Genomic DNA, 27,175 nt, shown 5'->3' on the forward strand with positions numbered 1-27,175 from the left:
GTCCAGGCCTTTCTCAGGCGTGAGTGCCTTGGCGCCGACCCAGGACCCCCTCCCCAGCTTCTGTCCTGTGGAGGAGACCCCACCATGCTTCTTACCACCAGCTGGAGATGTCCTGACCCCCCTGCCCACCACACCCTGATGTTACTGACTCTGAACCAGAACACAGTGCCCACCCTGGCCTCACCGTCCCTCACCCCACGGCATTCTCAGGCACGCCCAGGCCCATCCACTCCCTGGACTCACTTCTGTCCCCCCAAGAGACCCTGCCTGGGATGTGTACCCACCTATGCCCTCCGCTGCCCACCTCAGCCCTGGGGGTCCTAATGGTGAGGAGAGGAGTTCTCACGGCCAGCCAAGGACAGGATGGCGATGAGGGGCAGGGGAATGAAGGCCGCCAGGCCTTGGCTCATGCCTCCAAATTCCCCAGGGCCTCCCCAGAGCCTGGACACCGCTGCATTTCGGGGTAGGTGCAGACTGCCAGCCATGTGTCCTCTGCCCCACCCCTCACTGGAAATGCCCTTCCTGATGTGGCCCACGGGTCCTGCCGTTGCCCCTCACCATGCTCCCTGATGTGGCCAGGCTGGCCTGGGGGTCACGCTACCTGAGGCGGCAGAGCTGAGCCAAGGTCCAGGGCCAGTTTCAAGAGGGTGGGCCAGGTTCCTCTGTGCCCATTTCCAGGGCAGCCCCTGCACCCTTGCCATGCTGGACTCGGTGGGGACGTCTGGGTGGCTCTCTGCAGATGTCACACATATGCTGTGGCTGGCGAGGTGGGTGGTGACATGTGGGCGTGCAGCTCTCAGCTCTGTCACTGCCAGGCCCTGGGGTGATGCTGGGCAGAGCTGTCCCTGCCAGGGCCCTCAAGTCCAGGAGTGGGCGAGTCTGGGATGGTTCCAGAGCTTCCAAACCCACATCTGGCCCAGGATGTGAGAAGCAGCCCAGGAAGGCCTGAGCCAGGCTGTCATGGTGGGGCAGGTACTGTGGGTCCTGCCTGCCCAGCCGACAGGAGGCAGCCAGCAGATGCCCGGGTGGAAGGGGCTTGAGCTCTCGGGTGCCCCCCAGCCAGGACTCATCCCAGGGCAGGGACCCCTCATAAGAGGGTGGGGAGTCACACGGTGCCCAGGACCCCCGACTGAGGACTGCAGCAGAGCCGTCACAGCAAACGGAGTGGAGGCCTGTATTTCACACCTGCTCGCTCACTCCATGGCTTAGAAAAGAACATGTCCGCCGCGGAGGCCGCAAAGCCCGCCTAGAGCAGGTCGTAGAAGTAGTCCAGGCCCTGGCCCAGCTCCCAGATGGAGACCCCAACGCCCAGCTCCCGGGCCAGCTCCAGCCGCACCTGCAGGGACTGAGCACAGATGGAGGTGTGAGCGCCTGCTGGGGCCTCTCCCCCAACACCCAGGAGTGTCCTCCAGGCCGAGGGGCAGCACTGCCTGGACCCCAGGGACCGTGGGCCAGTGCCTGCCATGCTGTCGCATGCCCCATCTCTCCCCCAGTCCCATGGCTGGCAGACACGCACCTTCAGGGTTGGGTAGAAGACGACGTGCCTCCCACTGCGGCTCCTGCAAGACAAGGGGACTGTCGGCCCGTCCGCCGCCTCTGCTGGTTCCAGGCCGCCTCCCCTTACAGCCAAGGTCCACGGCCTGGACTCTTCCCACCCGCCAGGTGGCCACCTGCTGTCCAGCTGTGCTCCGGGGCCGGGAGCAGCAAGTCAGCTCGTGACCCTGGGACCCCCTGGCCCTGCTGCTCCCTCATCTCCACCCCCCGGGTCCTGGGATCCCCTGGGCCCTGCTGCTCCCTCGTCTCCACCCCCAGGGTCCCTCCCTGCACACAAGGCCGAGGCGGGCCATGCACTTCCCAACACTCACTTCTTGTACTCGAAGAAGTGCTCCGAGGCCTGGCTGTCCCACACCATCCGGGGCCTGTGGTCCTTCAGTGTCTGGATGTACCTGGGGAGAACAAGGTGTGGGTTTGGGAGCCCACCCAGCTCCCCCACCCTGTACCCCAAAGGCTGTGGCTATCAGCAGGGGCAAGGCCACTCGGGGCAGCAGGTAGAGGGAGCCACTGTCCCCAGTGGTCTGGGGGACGATGGCTGGTGGGGTGGCCAGAGCCTCGGGTCCTGTGAACCCTGTATTTGAGGAAGCACATCTTCCGGGAGCTTCCTCAGGAGAAGCCGCCCCAAGTCCTCTCAATGGCCTGGAGAGTGACACGAGGCCTGAAACTGCCTCACCCTGGGGATGGCCCTCAGGCTACACAGTGGCTGCTGGACGGGGCTCCTCACTCTGTCTAGACCCCAGGTGAGAGGCTAACCAGACAGGCCTCAGGTTGCCCTGGCCCCGCTGCTGGCCCTGGACTGATGGGCAGTGCCTCATACTGGGGATGGCTGCCTGGGGCAGTGGTTTCTGTACCCTTTTTTTTTTTTTTTTTTTTTTTTTTTTGAGATGGAGTCTCGCTTTGTCACCCAAGCTGGTGTACAGTGGTGCAATCTTGGTTCACTGCAACCTCTGCCTCCCAGGTTCAAGTGATTCTTCTGCCTTAGCCTCCTGAGTAGCTAGGACTACAGGTGTGCACCACCATGCCCGGCTAATTTTTGTATTTTTTAGTAGAGACGGGTTTCACCATATTGGCCAAGCTGGTCTGGAACTCCTGACCTCGTGATCTGTCCGCCTTGGCCTCCCGAAGTTCTGGGATTACAGGCGTGAGCCACTGCGCCCAGCCTCTGCACCCTTTCAAAGGCTAAGTCTGTCTCAGTCTTGAACCACCACCACCCCAGGCCCAGGACTGCAGCAGGCCCCCCCGGAGCACCAAGAGCCAGTGGTTTGAGAACCACCCCCTCCTTCACAGAGGACAGGCTCATTCCCAAGGTGCTGGGGACACAACAGCGGTTTCCAGGTCATGGGGGACCTTGAGTGTGGGCACGTCTCACACTGCACATTTGGGACCAGGGCAGGTGGTTCCAGAACACTATGGGCCACAGCCACCAGCAGCAGCGACAGATCGTTCTGGAAGCTTCTGGTCTCCGCAGACAGGAGTGTGTGCAGGTGGAGGCAGCTGACGACGGAACATGACCAGTGGCTGCTGCGTGAGAAAAGTGCCCCCGACATGCCTGGGGCTGCAGCCTCAGGGAGGAGGCCTGGAGTGGGGCCTGCAGCCCGGACACCATGCGGGAGGGGAGGACAGGCAGTGGGCAGCTGCAGAGGCGCAAGGACCTGGGCTGTGTGGCATGGACATCGGCAGGACCCTAAGGGGTCATGGCTGGACACTGCAGGGTTTATCCAAGTGAGAAATGGCAGCCATAGGACTGCACCTCGAGCCACCTTCCTGCTCCTGCCCAGGAGGAATGGATGTCTGAGGATCCCAAGTGGGGGAGGCTGCTGTTGTCCTGAGTGGGGCAGAGTCCCCTTGACACTGGGAGCCTCTTCCAGGCTAAGGCACGTCACTTCAGAGCTGTGAGCGGGAGCAGCTGCCACCTGCCCAGCAGTGCTCGAGAAAGTGCCAGACCCCATCGGGTAGCTCTGGTCTTTCGGGGCACGGGGGCTGCTCTGCAGACATCAGACCCTGGTAGACACATGGCAGGGAGGGTGGGAATTAGCACTCGGGCGGCCTCCCCAACCCAGACAGTTTCCCTTAGACGCCTGTTTCTGCTTTTTTGAGACAAAGTCTCACTGCCACCCAGGCTGAAGTGCAGCGGCACGATCTTGGCTCACTGTAACCTCCGCCTCCTGGGTTCAAGCAATTCTCCCACCTCTGCCTCCCAAGTAGCTAGGATCACAGCCACCCGCCACCACGCCCAGCTGGTTTTTGTATTTTTAGTAGAGATGGGGTTTCTCCATGTTGGTCAGGCTGGTCCTGAACTCCTGACTTCAAGTGATCTGCCCGCCTTGGCCTCCCAAAGCGTTAGGATTACAGGTGTGAGCCACCACACCCGGTCCCCCTAGATGCTGGTAATGGGACGGCAGCAGTGGCTAGCAGCTCCAGCCATCCCAGGCGTGGAAAAGCACTGCTGGACCCCTGGCCTGAGGCTGGGCCAGGCCCCTCAACAGCCATATGCAAACATAGTCTTTCCAGAAGCCCCTCCAGGCCAGGCAACATCATGGAGGCTGCCGGCACAGCCACAACCCCATCGACAGCTCTAAAATGACCGCCTTCTCCTGAACTGAAACACGGCTCAAGGTGGTGGTGGTGTAATTTGCAGCTTCCCCCCAATATCCGCTGGGTGGCTCTGTGAGAAGAATGGGACGTGCAGGGTCGTGGGAAGATGCCTCAGGGCAGGGATGGCCCTCGGGCTGTGGGGAGCTCTGGCCATGCCACACACTCCTCCTCCTGGGGGGCCTCTGTGGTCACTGCTCATAATCTGCTGCCTCCAGGAGGAGGTGAGGCTGTGGGTGGCCAGGATCCCTAAGAGCACTGAGTGCCTCCTACTCAGGAACCCCAGCCTGGTGGTTTGGTGAGTGGGTAGTGACCACGCTGTGGGGGCAGCCACGACCAGGGTGTTGTCAGGGACTCCAACCCCGGGAATCGCTACTCCCAAGCAGGCCCTGGGAACAAGGAGAAGCTAGAGCCCAGGTGCTGGGTGGGGGTGTGTGCCCAGCTCCCAAAAGCCCAGGGAGGGTCCGAGAGTCACTCCTGGGGAGGAGGGTGAGGCCACCGGGTGTAGGGGCGGGGCTGAGTGAGGAGGGGCAGCTGCAGGCACAGGGAGGGAGTCCAGGCCCATAGCGGAGGGAGGACAGTCTTCAGAGGGCCGCAGACACACAGAGGGGCTGGGTCCTTGGGGGGTCTGAGTGGCCACCCAGGCTGGTAACTGGGACCCCCTTGAGGGCTTGTAGGACCCCAAGGAGCATGGCTGGTGTGATGGACAAGCACACCAGGGGGCCAGGCTCCCAGGAGGAACAAGGGCCACACAGGTCTTTCGGGGAGCAGGCACCAGCCACAGTGAGGGGGGAGTGGGCGAGGGGCCTGCCTGGGAGGAAGGAAGGGTCACAGAGAAGGCAGGGGAAGTTTAAAGTCTGAGGGTGGGTGTGGGGAGCACCGCAGGAGCCCAGGGGAGGGACAAGCACATGGACGGGGAGGAATAAGGACTCAATTAACACGGACAGCCTCGGCCTCACAGAAACATCCAGAACAGACAAACCTACAGAGACGGTGGACTGGAGATGGGCACAGGCTAGGGCAGGGAAAGAGGGCACAACTGCTAAAAGGCAGAGGGCTTTTGGGGAGCGGTACTGAGGGTTGCACAATTCTGCGAGCATACAGAATGCCACTTTGAAATGGTGCATTTGCGAGCATACTAAATGCCACTTTGAAATGGTGCATTTTATGGTACGTGAATTTTATCCAACCTCAAAAAAAGTTACAAGGCCTTAAATGGAAAGAGTCAAGGAAAGCCAAACAGGATATACACACAAAACACACCGAGACACGCTACAGAGGAATTTAGGAGGACCAGGGACAGAGGTCTGACGCGTTTCTAGGGAGAAAGCAGATCAAGTGTGAGAAAGATGTTCTTGGACCTCCTGATGTGGAGGGCGGGGGTCACCCCACGGAGACCAGCTTGGAAACTTCTCTTGGAGAAGGTTCCAGAAAACCAAAATAAGTGGGATGAGGGGCTTGCTCCAAAGCCTGGGGAGTTTGCCAAGGTCTAAAAGGCAAGGTTGAAAAACAGAGATGCCTGAGGGGGCTGGGCGTGGTGGCTCACACCTGTAATCCCAGCACTCTGGGAGGCCGAGGTGGGTGGATCACCTGAGGTCAGGAGTTCAAGACCATCCTGGCTAACACCGTGAAACCCTCTCTACTAAAAATACAAAAATTAGCTGGGCGTGGTGGTGGGCGCCTGTAATCTCAGCTACTTAGGAGGATGAAGCAGGAGAATCGTTTGAACCTGGGAGGTGGAGGGTTGCAGTGCGCTGAGATTGTGCCACTGCACTCCAGCCCGGGTGACAGAGTGAGATTCTGTCTCCAAAAAAAACAAAACAAAAGCCTGTTGGAGGGAGGGGGAGAGGGAGGCGGCACTGGCGGGCGGAGGCGGAAACTCCCAATACCTCACCTCCACTCTGTGCTGTGGCCCCGGTGGAGCAGGCGTGCCGACCCCCCAGAGCAGCCAAGTCTGAGCAATCCCTCCACCCTGCTAACCAAAGAGGCCCACGGAGGACTGGCCCACATGGACACGCTGTTGCTGGCATGCTGGCCTCATGACATGCTGGGCTCGTGACTTCCGGGAGGGCAGTGGGACATGCTTCTCCACTGCCCTGAGCGGCTCCGGGCCCAACCCTACAGTCTTGGCCCAGTGGCTGGCGGGAGCCCTGGTCATCCACCAAGAAGGACGTCCCTCTCTTGGCCCCTGAGTGGAAGCCAGCTCATGGGAGGCCGCAGGGGAGGCCAGCATCAGAGGCTGATGGGGGCCTCCCTCCTTGAGTCTGCCCAGGCAGCCTCCTGAGACACAGGACTGACAAGAGCATCTGACCAGATGTTCCAGGACACCTTGACTCCATGTGCAGAGCCAGCCCGGGCTGAGCAAGGAAGGAGCCTGGGGAGGTAGCCCCAGGATCTCAGCAAGGCAAGGTATGAGAACTCTGGGCCAGCTGGGATGGGGAGACATGGGATAGGACAAGGAGTGGGAGCTATGCACCTGTATCTCACCTGCCTCCAGGTGTGTGCCTGTGTGTACCTGTGCCACAGCTGGGGCCAGGAGCTATGCACCTGTGTCTTGCCTGTCTCCAGGTGTGTACCTGTGCTATAGCTGGGGCTGCCTCACCCGAGGACGCGGTTACCAGATATGGTGACGGAGTCTCCAGACCCTTCCTGGCCATGCCCAGAACCCAAGTTGGATGGCTGTCTCTCCCCAGACTTAACTTTTTTTTGTTTTTTTGAGATAGGGTCACCAGGCGCAGTGGCTCATGTCTGTAATCTCAGCACTTTGGGAGGCCAAGGCAGGTGAATCACCTGAGGTCAGGAGTTCCAGATCAGCCTGGCCAACATGGTGAAACCCTGTCTACTAAAAATACAAAAAATTAGCCAGGCATGGTGACATACACCTATAGTCCCAGCTACTTAGGAGGCTGAGGCAGGAGAATCGCTTGAACCTGGGAGGTGGAGGCAACAGTGAGCTGAAATCAAGCCACTGCACTCCAGACTGAGCGACAAGAGTGAAACTCCATCTCCAAAACAAAAAGAGATAGGATCTCGTTCTGTCACGAAGGCTGGCATGCAATGGTGTGATCATAGCGCACTGCAGCCTGGACCTCCAAGGCTCAAGCAATCCTCCCGCCTCAGCCTCCTGAGTGGCCAGGACTATACAGGTGTGCAACACCACACCCTGCTAACTTTTAACATTTTTGTAGAGATGGGGGTCTTGCTATGTGGCCCAAGCTGGTTTCAAACTCCTGGCCTCAAGTGATCCTCCCACCTCGGCCTCCCAAGCTGTGACGATTACAGGCATGAGTCACCACACGAAGCACCCCTTGGATTTGACCAAGCGGCTGCTAGGGCTGTACTGGCTCCAAAGGTATAGCAGTGCAATTACACAATCATGGTATGCTGTGAGCCGCCCTGAGCCGCCATTAGGAAGCGGTTCTGTGTCCTGGAGGCAGCAGGCAGAAGACAGCCTGGCGGCACACAGCTTCCTGCAGGGAACAATGCACGAGGCCCGGCTCTGGTCTCAGGAGTATGTGTGGAGAGAAGCCCTTCCTAGGACCCCTCAGGAGCCCCCACAGGGCTCTGCAGCCACCTCCAAGGAAGGGATCCAAGGGAGTGGAGCTGCTGCTGGCTAGTGGGAGGAGGGGCTTGCAGGCTCTGCCCAGGGCCAGGGCTGCTGTGGGCAATGGTGAGGCCCCCAACCCCAGGCCCAGGCCTCCTTCTGGAGGGAGGACATAGCTGACAGCTGCCCCTCCCCAAGCCTACCCTGCAGACACTGAAACCCCAGGTCAGGTGCTCCTATCTTCACACGTTTCAGTCGCCTCTCAAAGCTTGAATTCAACCAGACAGCCCTCCTCGGTGGGTGGCCATCCTTCTCCAGGGCTGTCCTGTCTGAAATGTGGGATCCAGCAACGTCCTGAGACCAGAAGCCCTGAGGCTCGCCGTCTCCCTCCCATGGAGGCGGGCGTGGCTAGGCCACAGATACATGCCAGTCAGTCCCCACACCCAGCCCCACTGGGGACGTGCACGGGAGCTGCTGCTAGCCAGCCAAGGCTGGTCGGAGCCCAGGGCTCCCAGAGGCACAGGCTGGAGACACTGAGGGCCCCGGGCATGGAGGAGACCTGGCCCCTCGTCACTGGCTAGCAGAGAGCGCTGGGGTGTTGGGAGAACATGGTGAGTGTGAGCCTGGGGATCGGGGCTGGGGTTGCTGAAACCCTTGGCGCCACATGAGGCCGCGTCAAGTCCTGGGGTGGCCATGAGGGGCTTGCCACACCATTCTATGCACTTTTATGCTTGAAGATTCTCACAGTAAAAGAGTCACAAGACAGGAGGAAAACGCCTAGGTCCACCGAGTTGTGGCAGCAAAAGACACCAGGGCAGTGATGAGGGCCACAACCCCTGCTGCTTCCGGCCTCCCAGACATCCCCTGGGGGGTGACAGACAGGATGAAGGGAAGATGGGCTCCACTCTGCAGAGGACACAGTAGGCTGGAGGAACGAGGAGGTTGGGGCTGGATGACTGGCTGGTGTGGGTGGCAGGCGCCGCATTGCTTGGCGGTGCACGTGGTGTGTGGGGACATGTGAGGCTGGGGGCCGTCTTCTGCTCTTTAGGGTGGCTGCAGCTAATAAGTGAGATTTCAGCTAGAAAAGCAGACATTTGGTGCCAACACAAGGCGAGAACAGAGGGTGAAGAGAGGCATCTGAGTGATGTCGCCAGAGCTCAGCAGGAGCCAGCACAGGTGCGAGGACCGATAAGCCTTGAGAAAGGGCTGGGAGAGGAGCCCCAGCTTCTGGAACAGATAGGGAGGACCCACAGAACACCCCACAATGGGTGGCCCATCTCACCCTGTGCATGCTGCAGGCAGTGAGCCCTTGGGCTGGATTTGGTGTCCAGAGTGGATGCCTGTCCAGGGCAGGACCACGGACGGGGTGCAGATGAACAGTGCAGCTGAGAGGGAGGTCGGGGCTTGCGGAGGGGCCAGATGCCACCAGGGCAGAGCCAGGGTCAGGAAGAATGTTCTGAGGAGCTGCGAACACGGCCCCTCCCCTGCGCGGACATTCAGGCAGAGGCAGGAGTGCCGTCCACTCGCAGAGGGGCCTCTGTCACAGTTGGGAGCTAGGAACCTACCCAGGGAAGACTCTGGTGGCTGTCAGGCATCAAACTCCCAGCGGCAGGGATGCCTCCACCTGTGATCCTTGCCAGTGTCCCCCCTGGACTAGAGTGGGGGCGCCCTCCCTGCTATACCCTTGAGGCAGGAGCCATGGCTGTGCAGCGTCAGCGCTCTCTCGGCTGGCTCAGCAGCTGTGAGGATGCACGTGTGAGCAAGTCTTGACAGCTGGTTATTTATTCCAGCCTTGTGGGAGGTGGCCCTGCTGAGCTGGCATCTGTGCTGCTGCCCTGGCCAAGGTCTCTGGGCAGGGTCAGACAGGGCAAGAGCTACTGGCCACCCAGGATGGGACGTGGGGACAGGTACTCTAGGGGCCCCTGAGACCCAGATCTCCCCATGGCCTGCTCCCCTCAAGTGGTCCTGCGTCCAGGCTGGAGACTGCCAGGTGCCCACACCTCTCCTCTGTGCCACTCAGGCCCAGGGGTCATTAACAAGGGCACTTTGGGTGGGCAAAGAGGGCAGATTAGGAGGGGACTTCTCAGATGGGAGTGAGGACCCAGAAGCAGTGCCTTTCTTTCCTGACTGGATACACCCAGACCCCAACTTGTGCAAAACTGGGGGGTCCTGAGGGCATATACCCCCACACACTCATGTACACACCTTTGTAATCAGAATTCCTTGACCCCAAACCCACTAGCCAATTCTCAGAACAATCATGGGTGGGTGCAACTGCCCAGGGGAGGCTGCTGAAGGCTTTGGTTGTTTTGGAGACAGGGTCTTGCTCTGTAGCCCAGACTGGAGTGCAGTGTAGTCCCCACCTCCACAGCTCAGGCATTCCTGAGTAGCTGGGACCACAGGTGTGCACCACCATACCCGGCTACCTTTTTTTTTTTTTAAACTATTTGTAATGACGGGGTCTATTTTGCACAGGTGGTCTTGAACCCCTGGGCTCAAGCAATCCTCCTGCCTTGGCCCCCCAAAGTGCTGAGATTATAGGTGTGAGCTGTTGTGCCAGGCCACACTGATGCCTTGTGTGACCTCACCCAGGCTCTTGTGCAGTGAGTGAGCCCCAACTCTTCACCCTCAGATGGTGTAAATGGCTGAGCTGTTCCCCTAAAATCCACAGGGTGAAGTGTGTGATGTCTTGAATGTTCTCTGCAAAATTCACACTGAAATGTAATCCTCACTGTGGCACTGTGGCCTTTAGAAGGTGACTGGGTCATGAGGGCTCTGCCCTGGTGAATGGGTTAATCCATTCATGGTGGCACTGTGGGGAGGCAGGGCCCTCAGAAGGTGACTGGGTCATGGGGGCTCTGCCCTGGTGAACGGATTAATCCATTCATGGTGGCACTGTGGGGAGGCGGGGCCTTTAGAAGGTGACTGGGTCATGAGGGCTCTGCCCTGGTGAATGGATTAATCCATTCATGGACTAGTGGGTTAATGGACCAGTGGGTGACCATGGGCATGGGACTGTGGCTTTCTAAGAAGAGGAAGGCGGCCTGGGTAGCTCGCTCAGAGCCTGTACCACGGGACGCCCTGCATTGCCTCTGGATTCTTTGGAGTAACCACCAACAAGAAGGTTCTCACAGAACTGACCACGGACCTTGGACTTCTCAGCCTCTATAAGAAACAAATCCCTGTCTGGGTGCAGTGGCTCACACCTGTAATCCCAGAACTTTGGGAAGCTGAGCTGGGTGGATCACTTGAGGTCAGGAGTTTGAGACCAGCCTGCCCGACATAGCAAAACCGCATCTCTACTGAAAATATAAAAATTAGCTGGGCATGGTGGCACACGCCTGTAGTCCCAGCTACTCAGGAGGCTGAGGCAGGACAATCACTTGAACCCAGGAGGTAGAGGTTGCAGTGAGCCGAGATCGCATCACTGCACTCCAGCCTGGGTGACAAGCGAGACCCCGTCTCAAAAAAAAAAGAAGAGGAGATAAGGACACACACAGGCGCACACAGGACCTTGTGAGGACACATGGAGAAGGCAGTTATCCACAAGCCAAGGAGAGAGGCCCTGGGAGGAGCCGACGCAACCTTAATGGCACCTTAATTTCATCTCCCACCTCCAGCCCCCAGGACTGAGATGAAGCTATTATTTCAGCTGCCCCACCTGTGGTACTTTGTTACCCTTCAATAGTGCGGTGGTGACTCAAGGCCAACACCTATCTGCCTTCCAAAAGCCCAATCAGAAGTGAGGCTTCCCTGAAGGCCTGGTGAGCAGAGCTCACAGCTGGAGCTGAGTCAGGGCTGGGTGCATGGGAGGCCTCTTGCTTTGCACAGGGCACCCTGGGCTGGGAGTCCAAGCTCTGTACATGGCTCCACCCAAAGGCCCCAGAACCAGGCACCATGTCAGGGATGTGGTAAGGTGGGGAACAGGAGCTGTGCTTCCAGAGCCTTCTCGGGATTCCCAGCGTCAAAGGAGGGCTGTGGTGGGGGAGGGTGCAGCACACACAGGAGCACAGACCAGTCCCGACTGAAAGAACAGACAGTTGGGCAGACAGGGTGGCCGGACCCCTCACTCTGCATTGCAGGAACATGAGAGCCGGCACCCAGTGACTGACCCGTGCCCCATCTCAGCAGGAGCAGGGGACCCAAACAAGCCGGGGCCCTGGGGCAGTGCCCCCACCGGTGTGGAGCCCCGCGTGTCTCAGTGTGTGGCTGACTCATTGGGTGAGACGTGGGACAGAAGATGCCAGGCTCCTTGCCCTGCCTGATGCCCAGGCTGGCCCTAGGCCCTCCTCAGCCAGCACCCGCTCGCGTCCACCCCGGCAGCAGCGTCAGGCCCTGCTCAGTGACCCAGAGCACACCTAGGGCCAGGAGCCAGAGAACAGTGGGAGCCCAGGCCTGTGCTGGACCCCAGGACCAGCCGTGTGGACAGAGAGGAGTGTGCACAGAGAGGAGCGTGCACGTAGAGTGTCGGGGGAAGGACTCCACACACAACCCTGGTCTTGCAACATGGCCCACCTGACATCTGCCATGGAGGGGCTCACGGAGGGCACCCCTGGAGGCCGGGCAGGGAACACTGCCCCGACATACTCCTCTATCCACTGCCGCCACCCTCAGGACCCACGAATCCAGCAGGTTACCTCTGCCTCTCCCCATGGCTGACCAGGAAGAAGCAGGGGTGATGGTCTGGCCTCTGCTTACCTGCCTGGGCTGACACATACACACACCCCTCATGGAGGGCAGGCCTGTGGGGGACCTGCAGAGACTCACAAAGATGACAGCTGAGGCCTCCACAGAAAGGACCAGGTTCTCCAGAAAAGCGAGCAGCTAAAACTGTTTCTAAGAAACTCAGCTGCACCCAGAACAAAGATTAAGATGATTTATAAAAATGCTAGGCCGGGCGCGGTGGCTCACACCTGTAATCCCAGCACTTTGGGAGGCCGAGACGGGCGGATCACGATGTCAGGAGATCGAGACCATCCTGGCTAACATGGTGAAACCCCATCTCTGCTAAAAAAATACAAAAAAATCAGCCGGGCGAGGTGGCGGCGCCTGTAGTCCCAGCTACTCGGGAGGCTGAGGCAGGAGAATGGCGTGGACCCGGGAGGCGGAGCTTGCAGTGAGCCGAGATTGTGCCACTGCACTCCAGCCTGGGCGACAGAGCGAGACTCCGTCTCAAAAAAAGAAAAAAAAAAAAAAATGCTAAAACACCCAGCACTCAACATGGTAAAATTCGCAATGCCTGAGGCATCAACCCAAGAGTACCAGGCCCACAGAAAGGCAGCATAATAGGACCCCAAACAAGGAGGAAAAGCAGTCTACTGAAACTGACCCCAATATCAGAACCAGCAGACATGAGCACTCAGCAGTTATTACAATTGAATCCCAACCTGCAAAAGTTTAGTAGAGACATGGAAGAGGGAAAGGGGACCCCAAACAAGCCTCTAGAGAATTGCAACATGTTGGCCAGGCTCGGTGGCTCGCGCCTGTCACAGCAGCACTTTGGGAGGCTGAGGCAGGAGGATGGTTGAGCCCAGGAGTTCGAGACCAGCCTGGGCAACATAGTGAGACCCCCCCCATCTCATAAAAAATAAAACAAGATTGAATTACGACACATGAGGTGACAAAAGCACTGGATGAGATTAATGGAAGGTTGGGTGGTGAGAGAAATCACTGCGTCAGGTTCAGGGCGGATGGGATTAATGGCAGGTTGGGCATAGGGAGAGAAATGGCCAGGCCAGGCGCGGGGCTCACACCTGTCATCCCAGCACTTTGGGAGGCTGAGGCAGGAGGATCGCTTGAGCCTAGGAATTTGAGACCAGCCTGGACAACATGGCAAAACCCTGTCTCTACAAAAAAGTACAAAAATTAGCAGGGCGTGGTGGCATGCACCTGTGGTCCCAGCTATTTGGGAGGCTGAGGTGGGAGGATATCTTCAGCCCAGGAGGTTGAGGCTGCAGTGAGCTATGATCACACCAGTGCACTGCAGCCTGGACGACAGAGTGAGACCCTGTCTCAAAAAAAAAAAAAAAAAAAAAAAAAAGGAAACAGAAAAAAGAATCCTGGCCGGGTGCGGTGGCTCACACCTGTAATCCCAGCACTTTCGGAGGCTGAGGCAGGAGGATCACAAGGTCAGGAGATCGAAACCATCCTGACTAACATGGTGAAATCCCATCTTTACTAAAAATACAAAAAATTAGCAGGGCATGGTGGTGGGCGCCTATAGTCCCAGCTACTCAGGAGGCTGAGGCAGGAGAGTGGCGTGAACCCAGGAGGCAGGGCTTGCAGGGAGCCGAGATGGCACCACTACACTCCAGCCTGGGCAACAGAGCAAGACTCCGTCTCAAAAAAAAAAAAAAAAAAAAAGATTCCCAAAAGGTAAACGGTGTATTCGTGAGCTGTGGGACAAATTCAATGGATCTAGTGTTTGTGGTCTCCAAAGAAAAGGACAGAAGAAACACAAAATATTTGAAGAATTTGGCCCCAAATTTTCCAAATTTGCTAAGAGTACGAATGCACAGATTCAAGAGGCTCCATGAACGCTATGCAAAAGGAAAACGAAGACGTGTCAATCAAATTGTTCAAAACCAGCCATAAATACAAGATAGTCCTAAGAGCAGGGAGGACGGCAACACAGGCAGGAGAACAAGGTGGCGGTGAAACGCTGTCTGTCCGAATGAGAAGGCAGCAATGTGCTTAAGGTGCCGGTGAAAAAACCGACAGCCAGAACTCTACAGCCAGGAAAATGTCCTCCAGAAATGAAGTAAAGTAATGCCAAAAAGAAACCACACTGGTAGAGCACACCAAGAACACACAAAGCAGGAAATCAGTCCTGGGCAGAGGAGAGGAGCATTCAAATTCAACACAGGAGGCCCCGGCCGGCCTGGGTGCTGTCGGCGAGGCTGGCAGGTGGGGGAAGCCTCAGTCCCAGCTTCGCCCAGATGTGGGGACAGCTGACGTGGCGGTGTCATGGGTGGCGACCACAGTGGGGGCTGCGGTGGGGCGGGCACCAAGCAGGACTGACTCCTGGCCCAACCCCTATCTCTGACTCTGTGGGGCATGAGCCCCAGGGGACCGGGACCCTCCCCATCACTCCGTCTCCTTACACCCACACCCAGTGACACCATCAGCACAGCAGGGAGAGCCCTTGGCTCACCTGGCCCCAACAACAGGCTCACGGGCATCCTTGGAGGTCGCGTAGTCCATACCATAGAAGTTGAGCCCCAGGAGGATTTTGCTTCGCCATTTGGACTTGGGGTCCAGGACCTGGATGCAGGCTCGAACCCAGGACAGGGGTGCATTAGGGCCAGGCCTGCAGGGCAAGGGGTGAGCAAGTTTCAGCAACAGGGAAGGCCCCGCACCTGAGCCACTGTTGGGGCCCTCCACCGAGGGATGCATTCTTCCCATGCTGCGGCTAACACCTCTAGAAAGTTGTGAAGAACAGAAGTGACCCATTATAACGGGCTGTCAGCAGAGCGGCTCCAGGAGGCACGCCACATCCAGGGCCAGGAACTCATATGCGGCCCCCACCCCAGAGCCACAGGCAGGAGTTCACATGACACAGTGAGAAGGTCAGCAGACATGAGGCCTTCTGAGCACCCTTCCTGGGATGGATGTCCCTGCCTGCGCCCTGTGTCACACGGCCCACCCACAACAGTGAGGCTCAGGCCAAGGAGGACAGGGCGGCATTGGGCAGCAGCAGGACTGTGCCTGTGCCCCACCCGTGACCCGGCTCCACCAGAGGCAGGGCCCCACCCACGGGACCACCACAGGGCACGGGACAGGTGCAGAGCCACTGGCTTCCCCCAGGTGGGCGTCCAGGTTCAGCAGGTGGCCTTGTGCACAGAACCACAGGTGGGAGGGCGTCAGCTGTGCCCAGGAGCCCCCCAGGTCCACACTGACTGCTGCACTGTGGAGTCTGCTGTACCCTAGAAGCCCCCAAGCCGACACTCACTGATGCGCTGTGGAGTAGTCGTAGGTCATGAGGCTGAAACCATCCAGCACGGGGGCCAGTTGCTCAAACTCCTTGTGCGTGAACATGCCCAGCTGGTCGGTCCTGCAACAGACAGGTGCAGCCACCTCAGACTGCTATGCCCTGCCTGAAAACTCTCCCCAGCTGCGGTTCAGCTGGGGTGACAGCAAGTGGTTGTGGGGAACTTGGGTCACTTCTTCCAAGGGGAAAAGTGTCCTTCTGGGGTGGGGGCAGCCTGCAGCTTGGTCGGGGCCACAGAGGCTGGGGGCTGGGAGACACGGGGATGTGGTCAGGGGGGCCCAGAGGCCTGAGACCAGGATACAGTTGAGAATGACAGGCCTAACGGTGGGGACACCTGGGCCAGGGCTGCCCATGGAGGGGCAAGGTCCATGGAGAGTGGCTAAGAGGATGGGCCACTGCTGAGAGCTGGAGTCGCTGAGATGGAAGTGACTGATCTAGGCTCCCAGGAGCGTCCCCTTCCAGGGTCTGCACCAAAGCCTCCCTGAAAACAGAGGCGGCTCCTGGGACACAGCCCTCAAGCCCACTCACAGTCAGCCTGGCCCAATCAGACTGTCCAAAGCCCTCACTGGACCTCAGTAGGTAGATGGGAAGTACAAGTGCTTGGCTCCCAGGGATGGAGCAAGGCTGTGTGGCACATTCCCTGGTCAGCTGCGGACACCTGTGGCATGGGCACTGCAGAGGAAGCAGTCCTGTTCTATCTGCCTGGCCCCTGGGCCATCTCTGGATGGCAGCCCTTCCCTCGGGGACCTGCTCTTTCCTGACCTAGATCCACTGGGAATTAGTGTCTCCTGGGGCAGCCCTCCCGCCTGGCCCAGGGAGAGCTGGGCGCTGGCCTATAGCCCCTCCACACCCAGGTCTGTAAGCCAAGGGGAGATGGGAGTGGTACACAAAGGTCAACACTGAGGGGGCCAAGGGACTCCATGGCAGCAGGACACAGGACAACAGCATGGGGGACGCGGCCGGAGGAGCGGCACTCACCAAAGTGAGGTGGGCCCCTGTGAGGCAGTGAGGCTGTGAGCCCTGATCTCCCTCAGTTGTGACCCCTCCTCTGCTCAAGGGTCACTGGGCTTCCAAATCTGGACCATGCCAAGGGCCTCAGTGCTGGGGCTTCTGTCAGGGGCTTCAGGGCCCAAGACACCCCTGCAGATCCCTGGACCCACTTGGCAGGTCTGAGGAGCCCCTCTCCAGATGTGCAGTTTTACCCCAGCCCCTGCCTTGAGTCTACTAGGACCAAGATCTGGGCCTTCCTCCTCTGCTGGGCACCAGGAGACCCAGGCCCCAGAGTCTGTCCGCCCCACGCTGTCCCGGCCTGCGGGTACATGGAGCATCATCACTGGTCCTCAGCCCTGACCTCTTTTCCTGATGCCTGCCAGCCCCACCGCTCAGGCATGGTCAGCCTCCCTGGATCCCTGAGAAACACCTCCCAGTGCTATGCCCATCACTCCTGGTGGCCTCCTCGGTGCCTGGGCCCCTCTCTATAGCCAGGTGCCCCTAAGACCTCAGCCCCCAATCCAGTTGTCCACTCAACCCTTCCCGCCCTGCAATCTCCCTCTGGGCCGAGGCCTCCACCCAGGTCCTCTCACCGACACCCAAGGTCATTTCTTTTTTTTTTTTTTTGAGACGGAGTCTCGCTCTGTCGCCCGGGCTGGAGTACAGTGGCCGGATCTCAGCTCACTGCAAGCTCCGCCTCCCGGGTTCCCGCCATTCTCCTGCCTCAGCCTCCCGAGTAGCTGGGACTACAGGCGCCGCCACCTCGCCCGGCTAGTTTTTTGTATTTTTAGTAGAGACGGGGTTTCACCGTGTTAGCCAGGATGGTCTCGATCTCCTGACCTCGTGATCCGCCCGTCTCGGCCTCCCAAAGTGCTGGGATTACAGGCTTGAGCCACCGCGCCCGGCCTCATTTCTATTTTTGAGATGGGGTCTCTATGTCACCCAGGCTGGAGTGCCGCAGCACGATCCTATCTTGCTACTGCCTTGAACTTTTGGGCTCAAGCAATCCTCTTGCCTTTTTTAGTTGATTCAAAAAGGAAAAATGGCTGGGTGTGACGGCTCACACCTATAATCCCAGCATTTTGGGAGGCTGAGGCAGGTCGATCTCTTGAGCCCAGGAATTGGAGTCCAGCCTGGGGAACACAGCAAGACTCTTGTCTCCACAAAAAAATGAAAAAATTAGCCAGGTATAGTGGTGTGTGCCTATAGTCCCAACTACTTGGGGGGCTGAGGTGGGAGGATGGCTTGAGCCTAGGAGGTGGAGGCCGCAGTGAGCCATGATCATGCCACTGCACTGCACTCCAGCCTGGGCAACAGAGCAAGACAATGAATCGGTGTTGCTGTGGACAGGGTACTTGTCCCCCCACAAATGGTTATGCTGAAGCCCTAACCACTGATGCGACGGTTTCTGGCGATGGGGCCTTTAGGAGGTGGTTAGGGCTAGACGAGGCCATGACGACGGGCCCCATGGCAGAGTTAGTGTCCCTATGAGAAGAGACACCACAGCTCTTTGCCATGTGAGGACGCAGCAAAAAGGTGCCAACTGCACCAGGAAGAGGCCTCACCGGAAGGCAGCCTTCAGGTTTGCCAGCGCCTCTCCAAGTCAGCCCCAGGCGGCCCCCCGGCCCCTCCCACACAGAGCCCCCTGGCTCACAGCCCACAACACTCAGGCCCTGGCAGCAGATGCCAGGCAGCGTGGGCTGTCGGTTCCATCCCAGCCCGGTTGCTCCTGAGCTGAGATCTCCCCGTGACTTGCATTTGCGCTTCCCTCATGAATAACGTGGTTGAGCGTCTCCCAGCCTGCCCACCAGCTCCGTGCACACATCTCCTGTGCCCTCTCGTGGCTCCGAGTCCAGGTCTCCTGCCCGCTTTTCTGTGGGGTCTTTGTTGCTTGCTTGCTTTTCTTCTCTTCTGTTTTTGAGTCAGGGTCTTGCTGTTGCCTCCGAGGGACCACAGGCGCCACCACGTCCGGCTAATTTTTAAATTTTTTGTAAAGATGGGGTCTCACTATGTTGCCCAGGCTGGTGTCAAACTCCTGGGCTCAAGTGATCCTCCAGCCTCAGCCTCCCCAAATGCTGGCATGACAGGCGCGAGCCTCCACACCCAGCCCCTCATTGCATTCCCACCGCCATGTTCGCATTTTCTCTCCCTCTAGCTCTCTCAGGTGGTCATGTGCTCTTGGTCAGTGGCGTGGGCAGCACCGCTCCTCCTGGTGAGAGGCTGGTCTTCTCGCTCCTTTGTGGTGTCTTCTAATGTGCCGACATCCTGGTCAGAGTTGTCTGTGTCTGTCAGTCACTCCTTCCTCTCACGTGCTCCATGGTTCTGCTTCTAACTTCGGCCTTTGCTGCACCCAGGGCTGTGGCCAGCATGACTGTCTGTCCCTTTGGCTCCTCCTTTGCCAATCTCATGGCAGCCCTGTCAGTCGCAGTTTCTACTCTGCAGGCGCCTGTCCCAGTCCAACTCCTCCCCTGTGCCCATGATGCCCTTCCGAGCACCCAGTCCTGTTTCACACGCTGCTATATCAGACATGTGGGCTCCTGCCGTGAGCCAGGTTCGTGTGCCTCCCCCACATCCACAGTGCTGCAACACCGCTGTCCCTCTCGTGGGCACCGTACCTTCTACCATCTCAAGGCCTTGGCCGCACCGGACACTCCTGGCAGAGTGGGCTTCACTCCACAAGGCCTTGGTAGGTGAGGCCATGTGTCCAGGATCTGGCTCCCACCAGCTACAGAACGTGGCACAGAAACCACGAATGCCCCTCATGCCTCCACCAGAAATGCAGCCCCACGATGTCCCCAAGCAGGAAGAGGCAGTCCTGCCAGGGGACAGGGCTCCACACTGCACCCCTCAGTGCAGCATGCCAACACGCCACACACATGTGGCACAGCTTGTGTGTTCCCTTCGGGGCTCACGTTGCTGCCCACTGACCCAACAACTCTGCTACAGCCGGGCACCAACCACGGCCACAGGCTGGGAACGGTCCTCACGCTTTCAAGGGTGGTAACAACACGAGGGAACAAAGCAGGCCCTGTCCAGAGGTGGCAGCAGCTCACGGTGGTGATCAGTGCGGGAGAGGGGAGGGAACCAGGCCCGTGCCCCTGGTCCTGCCACCCCCCACCTGGCGCTGGCCCTGGGGACCACCTGGGAATGTGGACCTCCTCCTACCCGCAAGAAAGACTGCAAAGGGGCCACTGCCAGGACCACCCCTCCCCAGCCTATGTCCCTCACCCAGACAGCCACGAGAGCCGGCAGCGGAGCCATTTGTCTCTGTGCCCCACGGCACCCGGACAAGAGGGGATCGCCACGGCTGAGAAATGAGGTAACAGCTTGTCCTGGATTAGACGCAGCGTGACTTCAGATGAACAGGAATTACCGCTCACACCGAAAACACCATGTTCTGAATTCATTTCTGAGGAACGAAAGCCCCAGGAGGAAGGAAGGAAAAGGAGCTCATCACAGCCAGCTGCCCACCCTCCCATCGCCCATGTCCTGGGTGGGCCCCATGCAGGCAGCAGCAAGGAAAGTGAGTGCCCACTCAGCCTCGACTGGATCCTGGGCCTACACCAACGCCAGTGCCCCTCCAGATGGCTGGACGTGCTCTGCTCTGCCCGGGCTGCCCCTGCACGAGCTTGGTGCTGAGACAGGGCGCTCTGTGCCCCGGGGCCCTGGGGGTGCACTGCCCAGCTGGCTGCCTCACACTCTCCTCCCCAAGTCACCCTTTCTTTCCCTCTTTCCAGAAAGAGGGGATGAACAATCCCAGGCTGGGGAACAATCCCAGGTCCCTCCAGCCACGTAGACCCCACAGCTGCCAGAGGCCAGGGTGGATACGGCCTCCAGACCAGCGTCCTCCCAGATGCCGAGAGGAGATGGTAACACAAGTGAGCCCACAGTCTTCTGCCACGTACCCACACCGTCCCTCCAGCACAGCACGACTCCCACGTTCTACCTACGACCTCCCTGAAACCCCCACCCACTCACCTTGGTCTCAACACTAGGCCCACGTGGCAGATGCCCCCTCTTCCCTCGGCCAACCAGGTACCATCTCCGGGTGATGTCTGCCTCACTGCATCGACGCCAGGCAAAAGGAACGTTGGCTCCACGTCAACCCTTCCCGCCACCATCTGCCGGGGTGGGCCCATCTCTTCCCTGCTCCTGCACTGCAGCTACCAGACCCTACGGGCTTAGCCTCCATCTCTCCCTAGATTCTCATCTTCCAGCCACCCAGCAGGGGAGAGCCGTAGTCTGTCCCCAGTTGACCTCCCTCCAGGCTGTGAGGAAGGTGTGGGCTCAGCCTGTGGTCCCCAGTCCCTGCCAGCCACACCGCCTGGCCCCGCAGTTCCCACCTGCAGAGCCAGGCCCCACAGCAGCCCTAAGGGAATGCCAGTTCCCAACCCTAACAGATGGTGGCATCAGTGTCAGGCCCCACGGCCATCCTCAGGGAATACCTTTCCCCAACCCTAACAGATGCTGGCATCACTGTCCCTGCAACCTCCCACGCTCAGGGCATCTGCCCCCAGCAGCCAGTGCCCACACCTGTTCCTCCACCCACAGCTCCCCTCCCCCTCTGACTACCTGTCGGAGATTTCTGAACCTGTCTCCCATGGCCTTGGGTCGCTTCACCCATCTGCTGCTGCCAGCCTCCTCACCCCTCACGATGGCTGCTCTACTGTCCATCAGCCTGCAGGCCTAGCCTGCTCCCTGACTGGCCTGTCAGCACCCTTCAGCTCTTTGGGGACCGACCTCAGCCTGGATCTCAGCCTGTCCACACTGCACAGGGTGCCTACAGTCCCCCCCAGAGGCCTCCACACACACTGCCAGCACACAGCCTGCCCCATCCCCTGAGGGTGCAGACAAGAGGCAGGTAGGCGGGGAGCAGGGGCCTCTGTGCAAACGTGTTTGCTGAGGATCCGGTGATGGCGCCCCCATGCGTTACCTTTCTCTGACTGCTGAGTCAGGCTCCACATAGTGATGGCCTGCCCTAAACCATGGGGCTTGGAGGAGATGGCCAGCGTCGTGGCCCCACCCACCTCAGAGTGGACCACTGCCTACAAGGCCAGCAACGGCGCCAGCAGGGCCCAGGAAGGAACCTGGCCCTCCCTGGGTTTCTGAGATCACTCCCTGGACCCAAAGGGGTCCCAGTAGCTAAGGATGCCCAGAAAACATGAGGGGCCAACTAGAGACTAAAACAAGGGCTCCACTCCCCACGTAAGAGTGGCACCACCACATTGGCACCTGGGGACAGTCTGCTGGTCCCACTGGCCTGTGGGGTTTATGCTGTAGCTTTGCCCCTGGGTCTCCTCCGTTGCTGAGACTGTGACCATGGAAGCAGGGCTGGAGGTCAGCAGAGTGCTCAGTTCCAGGACCAGAGCCCCTGGGGTCTGTGGCAGCTGAGTTAGAGCTGCCTCTCCGTCTGCTGACAAAGGACACGATAAATTTGCATTTGGCGACTTGGGGTGCCCCTCCCTGCAGCACGCAGACCTCCCTTCCGGGGCCATTGTTCCACAGACAGCGCCCCTGGAAAGAGAGAGCCCGTGTGTTGGCAGCGTGGCTCTTGAGGTGAATGACAAGCATAATTACGTTCTGCTGCAAAAGTGCCAGGGACAGGGATTTATGAGGCTTCTCCGCAGTAGCTGATCTTCCTTCAGAGTGGGGTTGGGAGGATAAACACAGATGATAAAACAGTCCTCCTCACCTCTGGGGGTGCAGCCAGAGCCTAGGAGAACCCAAGGGAGCCTCAGCACCTTCACGGGCCCTGCCAACTGGGAGGGCACAGCCCCGTGCTCCAGGTGAGCAGGTGCACAACAGCAGCGCCCAGCCCTCTGCCCAGCTGGGCCCCACTTCCCCAGGGACCCCCACCGTGAGCCTTGGCCCCACCCCTAGTCCAGTCACAGTGCCCACACCCCTGGCGTGCATCCCACCCTATAGCCGCAACCCCCACCAGCGCCATGCAAAGGGAGCTGTGAGCTTTGGTTGCTGTGGGGTGAGGGGCAGGGACCTGGCCCAGCTCAGACTGCCCACTTCCTGCCTAGGGCCAGAAGCTCAGGCAGAGGCTGCCACCAGCAAAAGGCAGGCACCTGGCCCTCTGCCCCGGCCTCAAGAACTGCCCTGGGCTCCTGAGCTGGTCCCCACTGATGGCTGCTTCTGCAGCTCCCCTAAGTACAAAGGGCAACCCAGGAGCCCCATGAAGTCTGTGCCTCACAGAGGTGGCCAGGCCCATGGCCTCTGGACAGGGAACGTCTGCCACCCTGAGAAATTTTCTCCCAGCCCCAGGCCTGCAAAGTCCTCCCAACAACCTGAGACAGGTGCTGTCAGCTCAGGAAGGGTGTGTCCTCACAGCCAGCCCCTGCCAGCCCCCTTCAAACTCTGGGAACACAGGTCAGACATAAGTGTCTCACGTCGGAAAAGGCTGGCCATGGTGGCTTGGGAGGCCGGGGTGGAACGATCGCTTGAGCCCAGGGGTTCAAGACCAGCCTGGGCAACATGGCAAAACCTCATTTCTACAAAACAAAAAACAAACAAACAAAAAATTAGCTGGGCGTAGTGGCATGTGCCTGTGGTCCCAGCTACTTAGGAGGCTGAGGTGGGGGAATCACTTGAGCCTGGGAGGCAGAGGTTGCAGTGAGATAAGATCGCACCACTGCACTCCAGGCTGGGTGACAGAGTGAGACTCCATCTCAAAAAAAAGAAAAGAAAAAGATGCAGTGTGGGGGATGACACAGGCCCCAAACGCAGAATAGAGGTGAGACCCCAGCCCTGGACTTGGGCCCGTTCTTGCTGGGGAAGGTGAGGTTGCTAGGCTGCAGGAGCAGAATCCTGAAGGCAGAGCTGGGCTCCTCCCTCCCGAGCACCACCCACGGGTCAGCCCAGCTGGCACATAAAGGAGAGGGAGGGGCCAGGGCACATAGCAGTGTGGGCTCGGTCTGGGACAGGACCCCGAACGCCTGGTCACAGGCAGAGCGAGTCCTGTCAGCACAATGCTGGGCATGTGTGCAAGCTTAGGCCATGCACAAAGCAGCCCCCAGGGCTCAGCTCTCAGCACCCCTTCTGCTTTCCACTTTCCAAGGTCTTCCATCAAAGGGTCAGTCTGAGTCCACCAGGAACTAGGAACTGCGTTGTGCTGGGAGCCAGAAGGGTCTGAGCACAGCCCGCCCCAGCTCCAGGGAAGGAACCTGGCCACGACAGCGGGACCAGGGACACAGGTCTGAAACTGGTCTGCAGGACATGCTGCTGTGTCTGTCCCAGCGCTGCCTTGCCCGGCTGAAGCCCATACTGATCAGTGGAGAGCCCTGGAAAGCCTGGAGAGAAAAGTCGGTTGACCGTGCAAAGCGCCCTCAGTAGCCTCCAGGCTGTGAAGGAGGCCACCAAGCTGCCTGCTTAGCCAGGGTTGCCACCCTGAGGGCATGGCTGGCCTGTGCTGGGACAGGCATCTGCAGGGTGGCAGCCTCCTGTGAGCACAAACTGGCTCTTCTGTGAGTCCCTCTAGACATCCTCGGGCTTGGGGGTGCACCCAACCACACACAGTGAGTGGCCCACAGTCACCTCTGCCTCTGAAGGGACAGAAGGCTGCAGAAGTGCAGAGGGTTGGCAGCTTCTTTCCAGAGTGGCGGGCCGGGAAGCCCAGTGTCTGCCTGAGGGGCTGCTCTGGGCAGAGCCCTGGGACTTCTGCCTCGACACCTTGGGGTACCCCCAACCAGGCTAGCCCTGCCTGGGCTCTGTGACTCCCCAACCCAGCCTGCTTCTGTGCACTTGGCCCCCAGGTCTGCCCCTGGGACTCACGTGCTGACCTGGAGCCTTCTCTGGGCCCAGCACAGGGGCACAGAGTGTGTGTGGCAGCTGAAGCCTCTATAGAGACGGGCTGGGGTTTGAGTGTTGAGCAGGAGGGCGTGGGCCCTTGGCCAACACCCTGTACTGGCTGCCCCAGATCCCAGAGACCTCCACAGCCACCCCCACACCTCCAGAGCGGCACTTACCCGGGGGTGATGGCAGGCGGGATGACCAGGAGGGCCAGCAGCCGGGCCTGGTGCAGAGCTTCGGCCAGGTGAGTGAGCATGTGGATGAGGCCCCTGCAAGAACCAAGAGGTAGGGTTGGCAGCGCCTGGCACTGAGGCCTCTCCCAGGGTTCTGTGACACCCATTGCCTCAGGGAGGGGTGGGGCTGGTCCCCAACCTGACACCCTGCAGCAGGGCAGACGAGGCTGTGAGTCCCTTCGTGGGAACTTCCTATTCATCTCTGAATGTAGCCGCAACAACACTGTCTCATGCCCCAATGGGCCCCCCTAGAGTGGGGGCCTGTGCAGTACCCTAGGAACCCCCAGAAAGAGGGGCTCAACCAGAGACAGCCCCACGTGTCCACACTACACTTCAGATGCCTAAAGACATGGCAGTTTAAAAAAAAAAAAAGACACGCCAGGTGAGGAAAGGCCCCCAGCAGGCCCAGGACACTGACCCGAGGGCAGCCGCAGGGCACTCCAAGGGCCACGCCTGCCTGGTGTAGCTGAGGGAAGGAGAGGGCAGGGCACTGGGCAGCGGAGGAGACAGGGAGCAGCACTGAGGCCTCCTCTGGCCCCTGGAGTGGAGCAGTGCTCCCCAAGGGACGGCACTAGCCTCCCTCCTAGCATGGCCTGGGAGCAGCCCTCAGGACCCAAGCCTGCCATGTGCACATGCTGGTGCCCGTAAGTCTACCCTGCAGGTGGCCTCTTTGCAGAAACTGGCCTGGAGCACATGCTGCTGCAAAGTTGGGTTTCAGGGTGAGGTGTCCACACTGGGCCGGCTCTGGCTGTTACCGAGCATGGGAGACTGTCACTCTTGCGCTGCAGCCCGGGGAGCAGCCCCATCTGGGGAGGAGACCCAGACCCACCCCTCAGGGGATGACAGGAGAGCTGAGGGCGGGGCAAGAGCCGGCCTTGCTGGCCTCAGGTCCCGCCCCGCTCCAGCACAAGCCTCTGTGGGGCTCGGTGAGAACCAGGTTAGGTCAGGAGGCGTGACAGTTCCTTAGCCAGTATCCAGAGGTCCTGGTGCTCCTGATGGTGCCAGGATCAGGGCCTGGCACGTGCAACTGCTGCATAGCGGCAGCTCCTGTTTCCCTGACATGGCCCAAATGGGACTGTCATTTTCCAAGCTAAGCCCCCATCAATTCCTGGGTAACTCTGGCCCAGATCATCTGGTGTTAGTTCTGCTGGCTGCAATGCAGGCACAGTCCTTAGCAAGGAGCAGAGTCTTTGGGCAGCCTGTCCTCACGCCTCTGCAGCTGTGTCCACAACTCTATGGGTGCCAGAGGCTGTCACGCACTGTGCGCCACTTAGAGGTGGTGGTCACGGAGGGTGCTGCCCCCACCCCTGAAACACCAGAGCAAAGCGAGCAGAGCAAGCCCTGCCCAGATGCCTGGGGAAGTTGACTCTACCTGGGGGTCTCCTGCCTGGCTCCCAGCCTGTGGGCTTTGTGCTGTCTGCAGGTACCCACAGCTCCCCAGGACAGTGGTGGGATGGCCTTCTTCCAGGGCCACACCAGACCTGAAGGCCAAAAGGTGCCCCCAGTCACTCTGTGAGGGGCCCAGGGAGCCTGGGTGTCCACCCGCAGTCAGGCCGTGTGGCCCGGGTGTACCTGGGCCCCCAGAGACAACATGGGCCCTGGAGGTGATGTGGGCTGCAGCTACAGTGGTGCAGCACTGCCCGGAGTGCTCCTCACGACAGACCCCTCCTACTGCCAGCTGCTGGCACTAGTGGCTCCGAGCGCCCCATCACAACCCCTCTGGATGTGGGGACAACGGTAAGGGGCTGACTCAGCGCTCAGGAGGGACCAGAGGCAGCAACACCCCTGCCAAGGGCACTGCCAACAAACTGCAGGAAAAGCTGCCCTGAGCCTCTGTACAGGGCCCAGTGCTGGGACCAGAACCTGCGGAGCCCAGCCTTGGGCCTGGCACACTGGGGGCTGGGGTCCAAGTGGCGGTCGGAGGCAGGACTGTGCTGAGGCAGCTCCCAGGCAGCAGAATGCCCAAAGGAATCTGTGGAGCCTGGATACTGCCTGCCCCTGCCATGCCGGCAGCTCCCCACCTTCCTGCAGGAGCCTGGACACGAGGTGCTCACAGGCTGCTCCCACCCGTCCTCGCCTACCACAGCCACTCCGGCTTGGCAATTCCCCTACTGCCTCCTGCCCTCCCACCCTGACGTTTATGACCCGTCAGGAGCTCTGACACAACGAGGTTGTCTCAGCACCCTCAGCCTCCACCCCAGACACGAGGCTGTCTCAGTGCCCCCAGGCCAACCCAGACATGAGGTTGTCTCCTGAGGAGCCTCTGGGGCTGCCTCACTGCCTACCTAATGCTCTGAAACAGAAATGAGTTACGGCAAATCTCTGATTAATAGACCCGTTCTCCCAGGATGAGTGAGAAGGCTGGAAGCTGGCGGACTGTCTCCTGCTGAGACACCCCTCCCCTCAGAGGGTAACGGAAGGTCAGCCCCAGCAGGGTCCTCTGCCCACTGCTCAGCAAGAAGCCCCCCAAGGCAGGGC

General features: G+C 59.6%; 1 protein-coding gene across 5 annotated transcripts in view; it reads right to left on the minus strand.

The window, feature by feature from the left end:
• Positions 1–1,150: 1,150 nt before the first annotated feature.
• CHID1 (chitinase domain containing 1) overlaps positions 1,151–27,175 on the minus strand; it is a 40,108-nt gene continuing 14,083 nt past the window's right edge. For 4 of the 5 annotated variants that reach the window (XM_007997495.3, XM_007997659.3, XM_007997576.3 and 1 more), the window contains 6 exons: positions 24,641–24,733; positions 15,642–15,743; positions 14,844–14,999; positions 1,866–1,946; positions 1,517–1,559; positions 1,151–1,345 (listed from right to left, as the gene is read on the minus strand). In XM_007997495.3, coding sequence (XP_007995686.1) covers positions 1,247–1,345; positions 1,517–1,559; positions 1,866–1,946; positions 14,844–14,999; positions 15,642–15,743; positions 24,641–24,733 — 574 coding nt within the window. In that variant the 3' untranslated portion in view covers positions 1,151–1,246. The other variant, XM_037998789.2, reaches the window with a different exon arrangement.

This window comes from Chlorocebus sabaeus, chromosome 1, assembly GCF_047675955.1.
Source record: "Chlorocebus sabaeus isolate Y175 chromosome 1, mChlSab1.0.hap1, whole genome shotgun sequence".
In the NCBI taxonomy this organism is placed as follows: domain Eukaryota; kingdom Metazoa; phylum Chordata; class Mammalia; order Primates; family Cercopithecidae; genus Chlorocebus; species Chlorocebus sabaeus.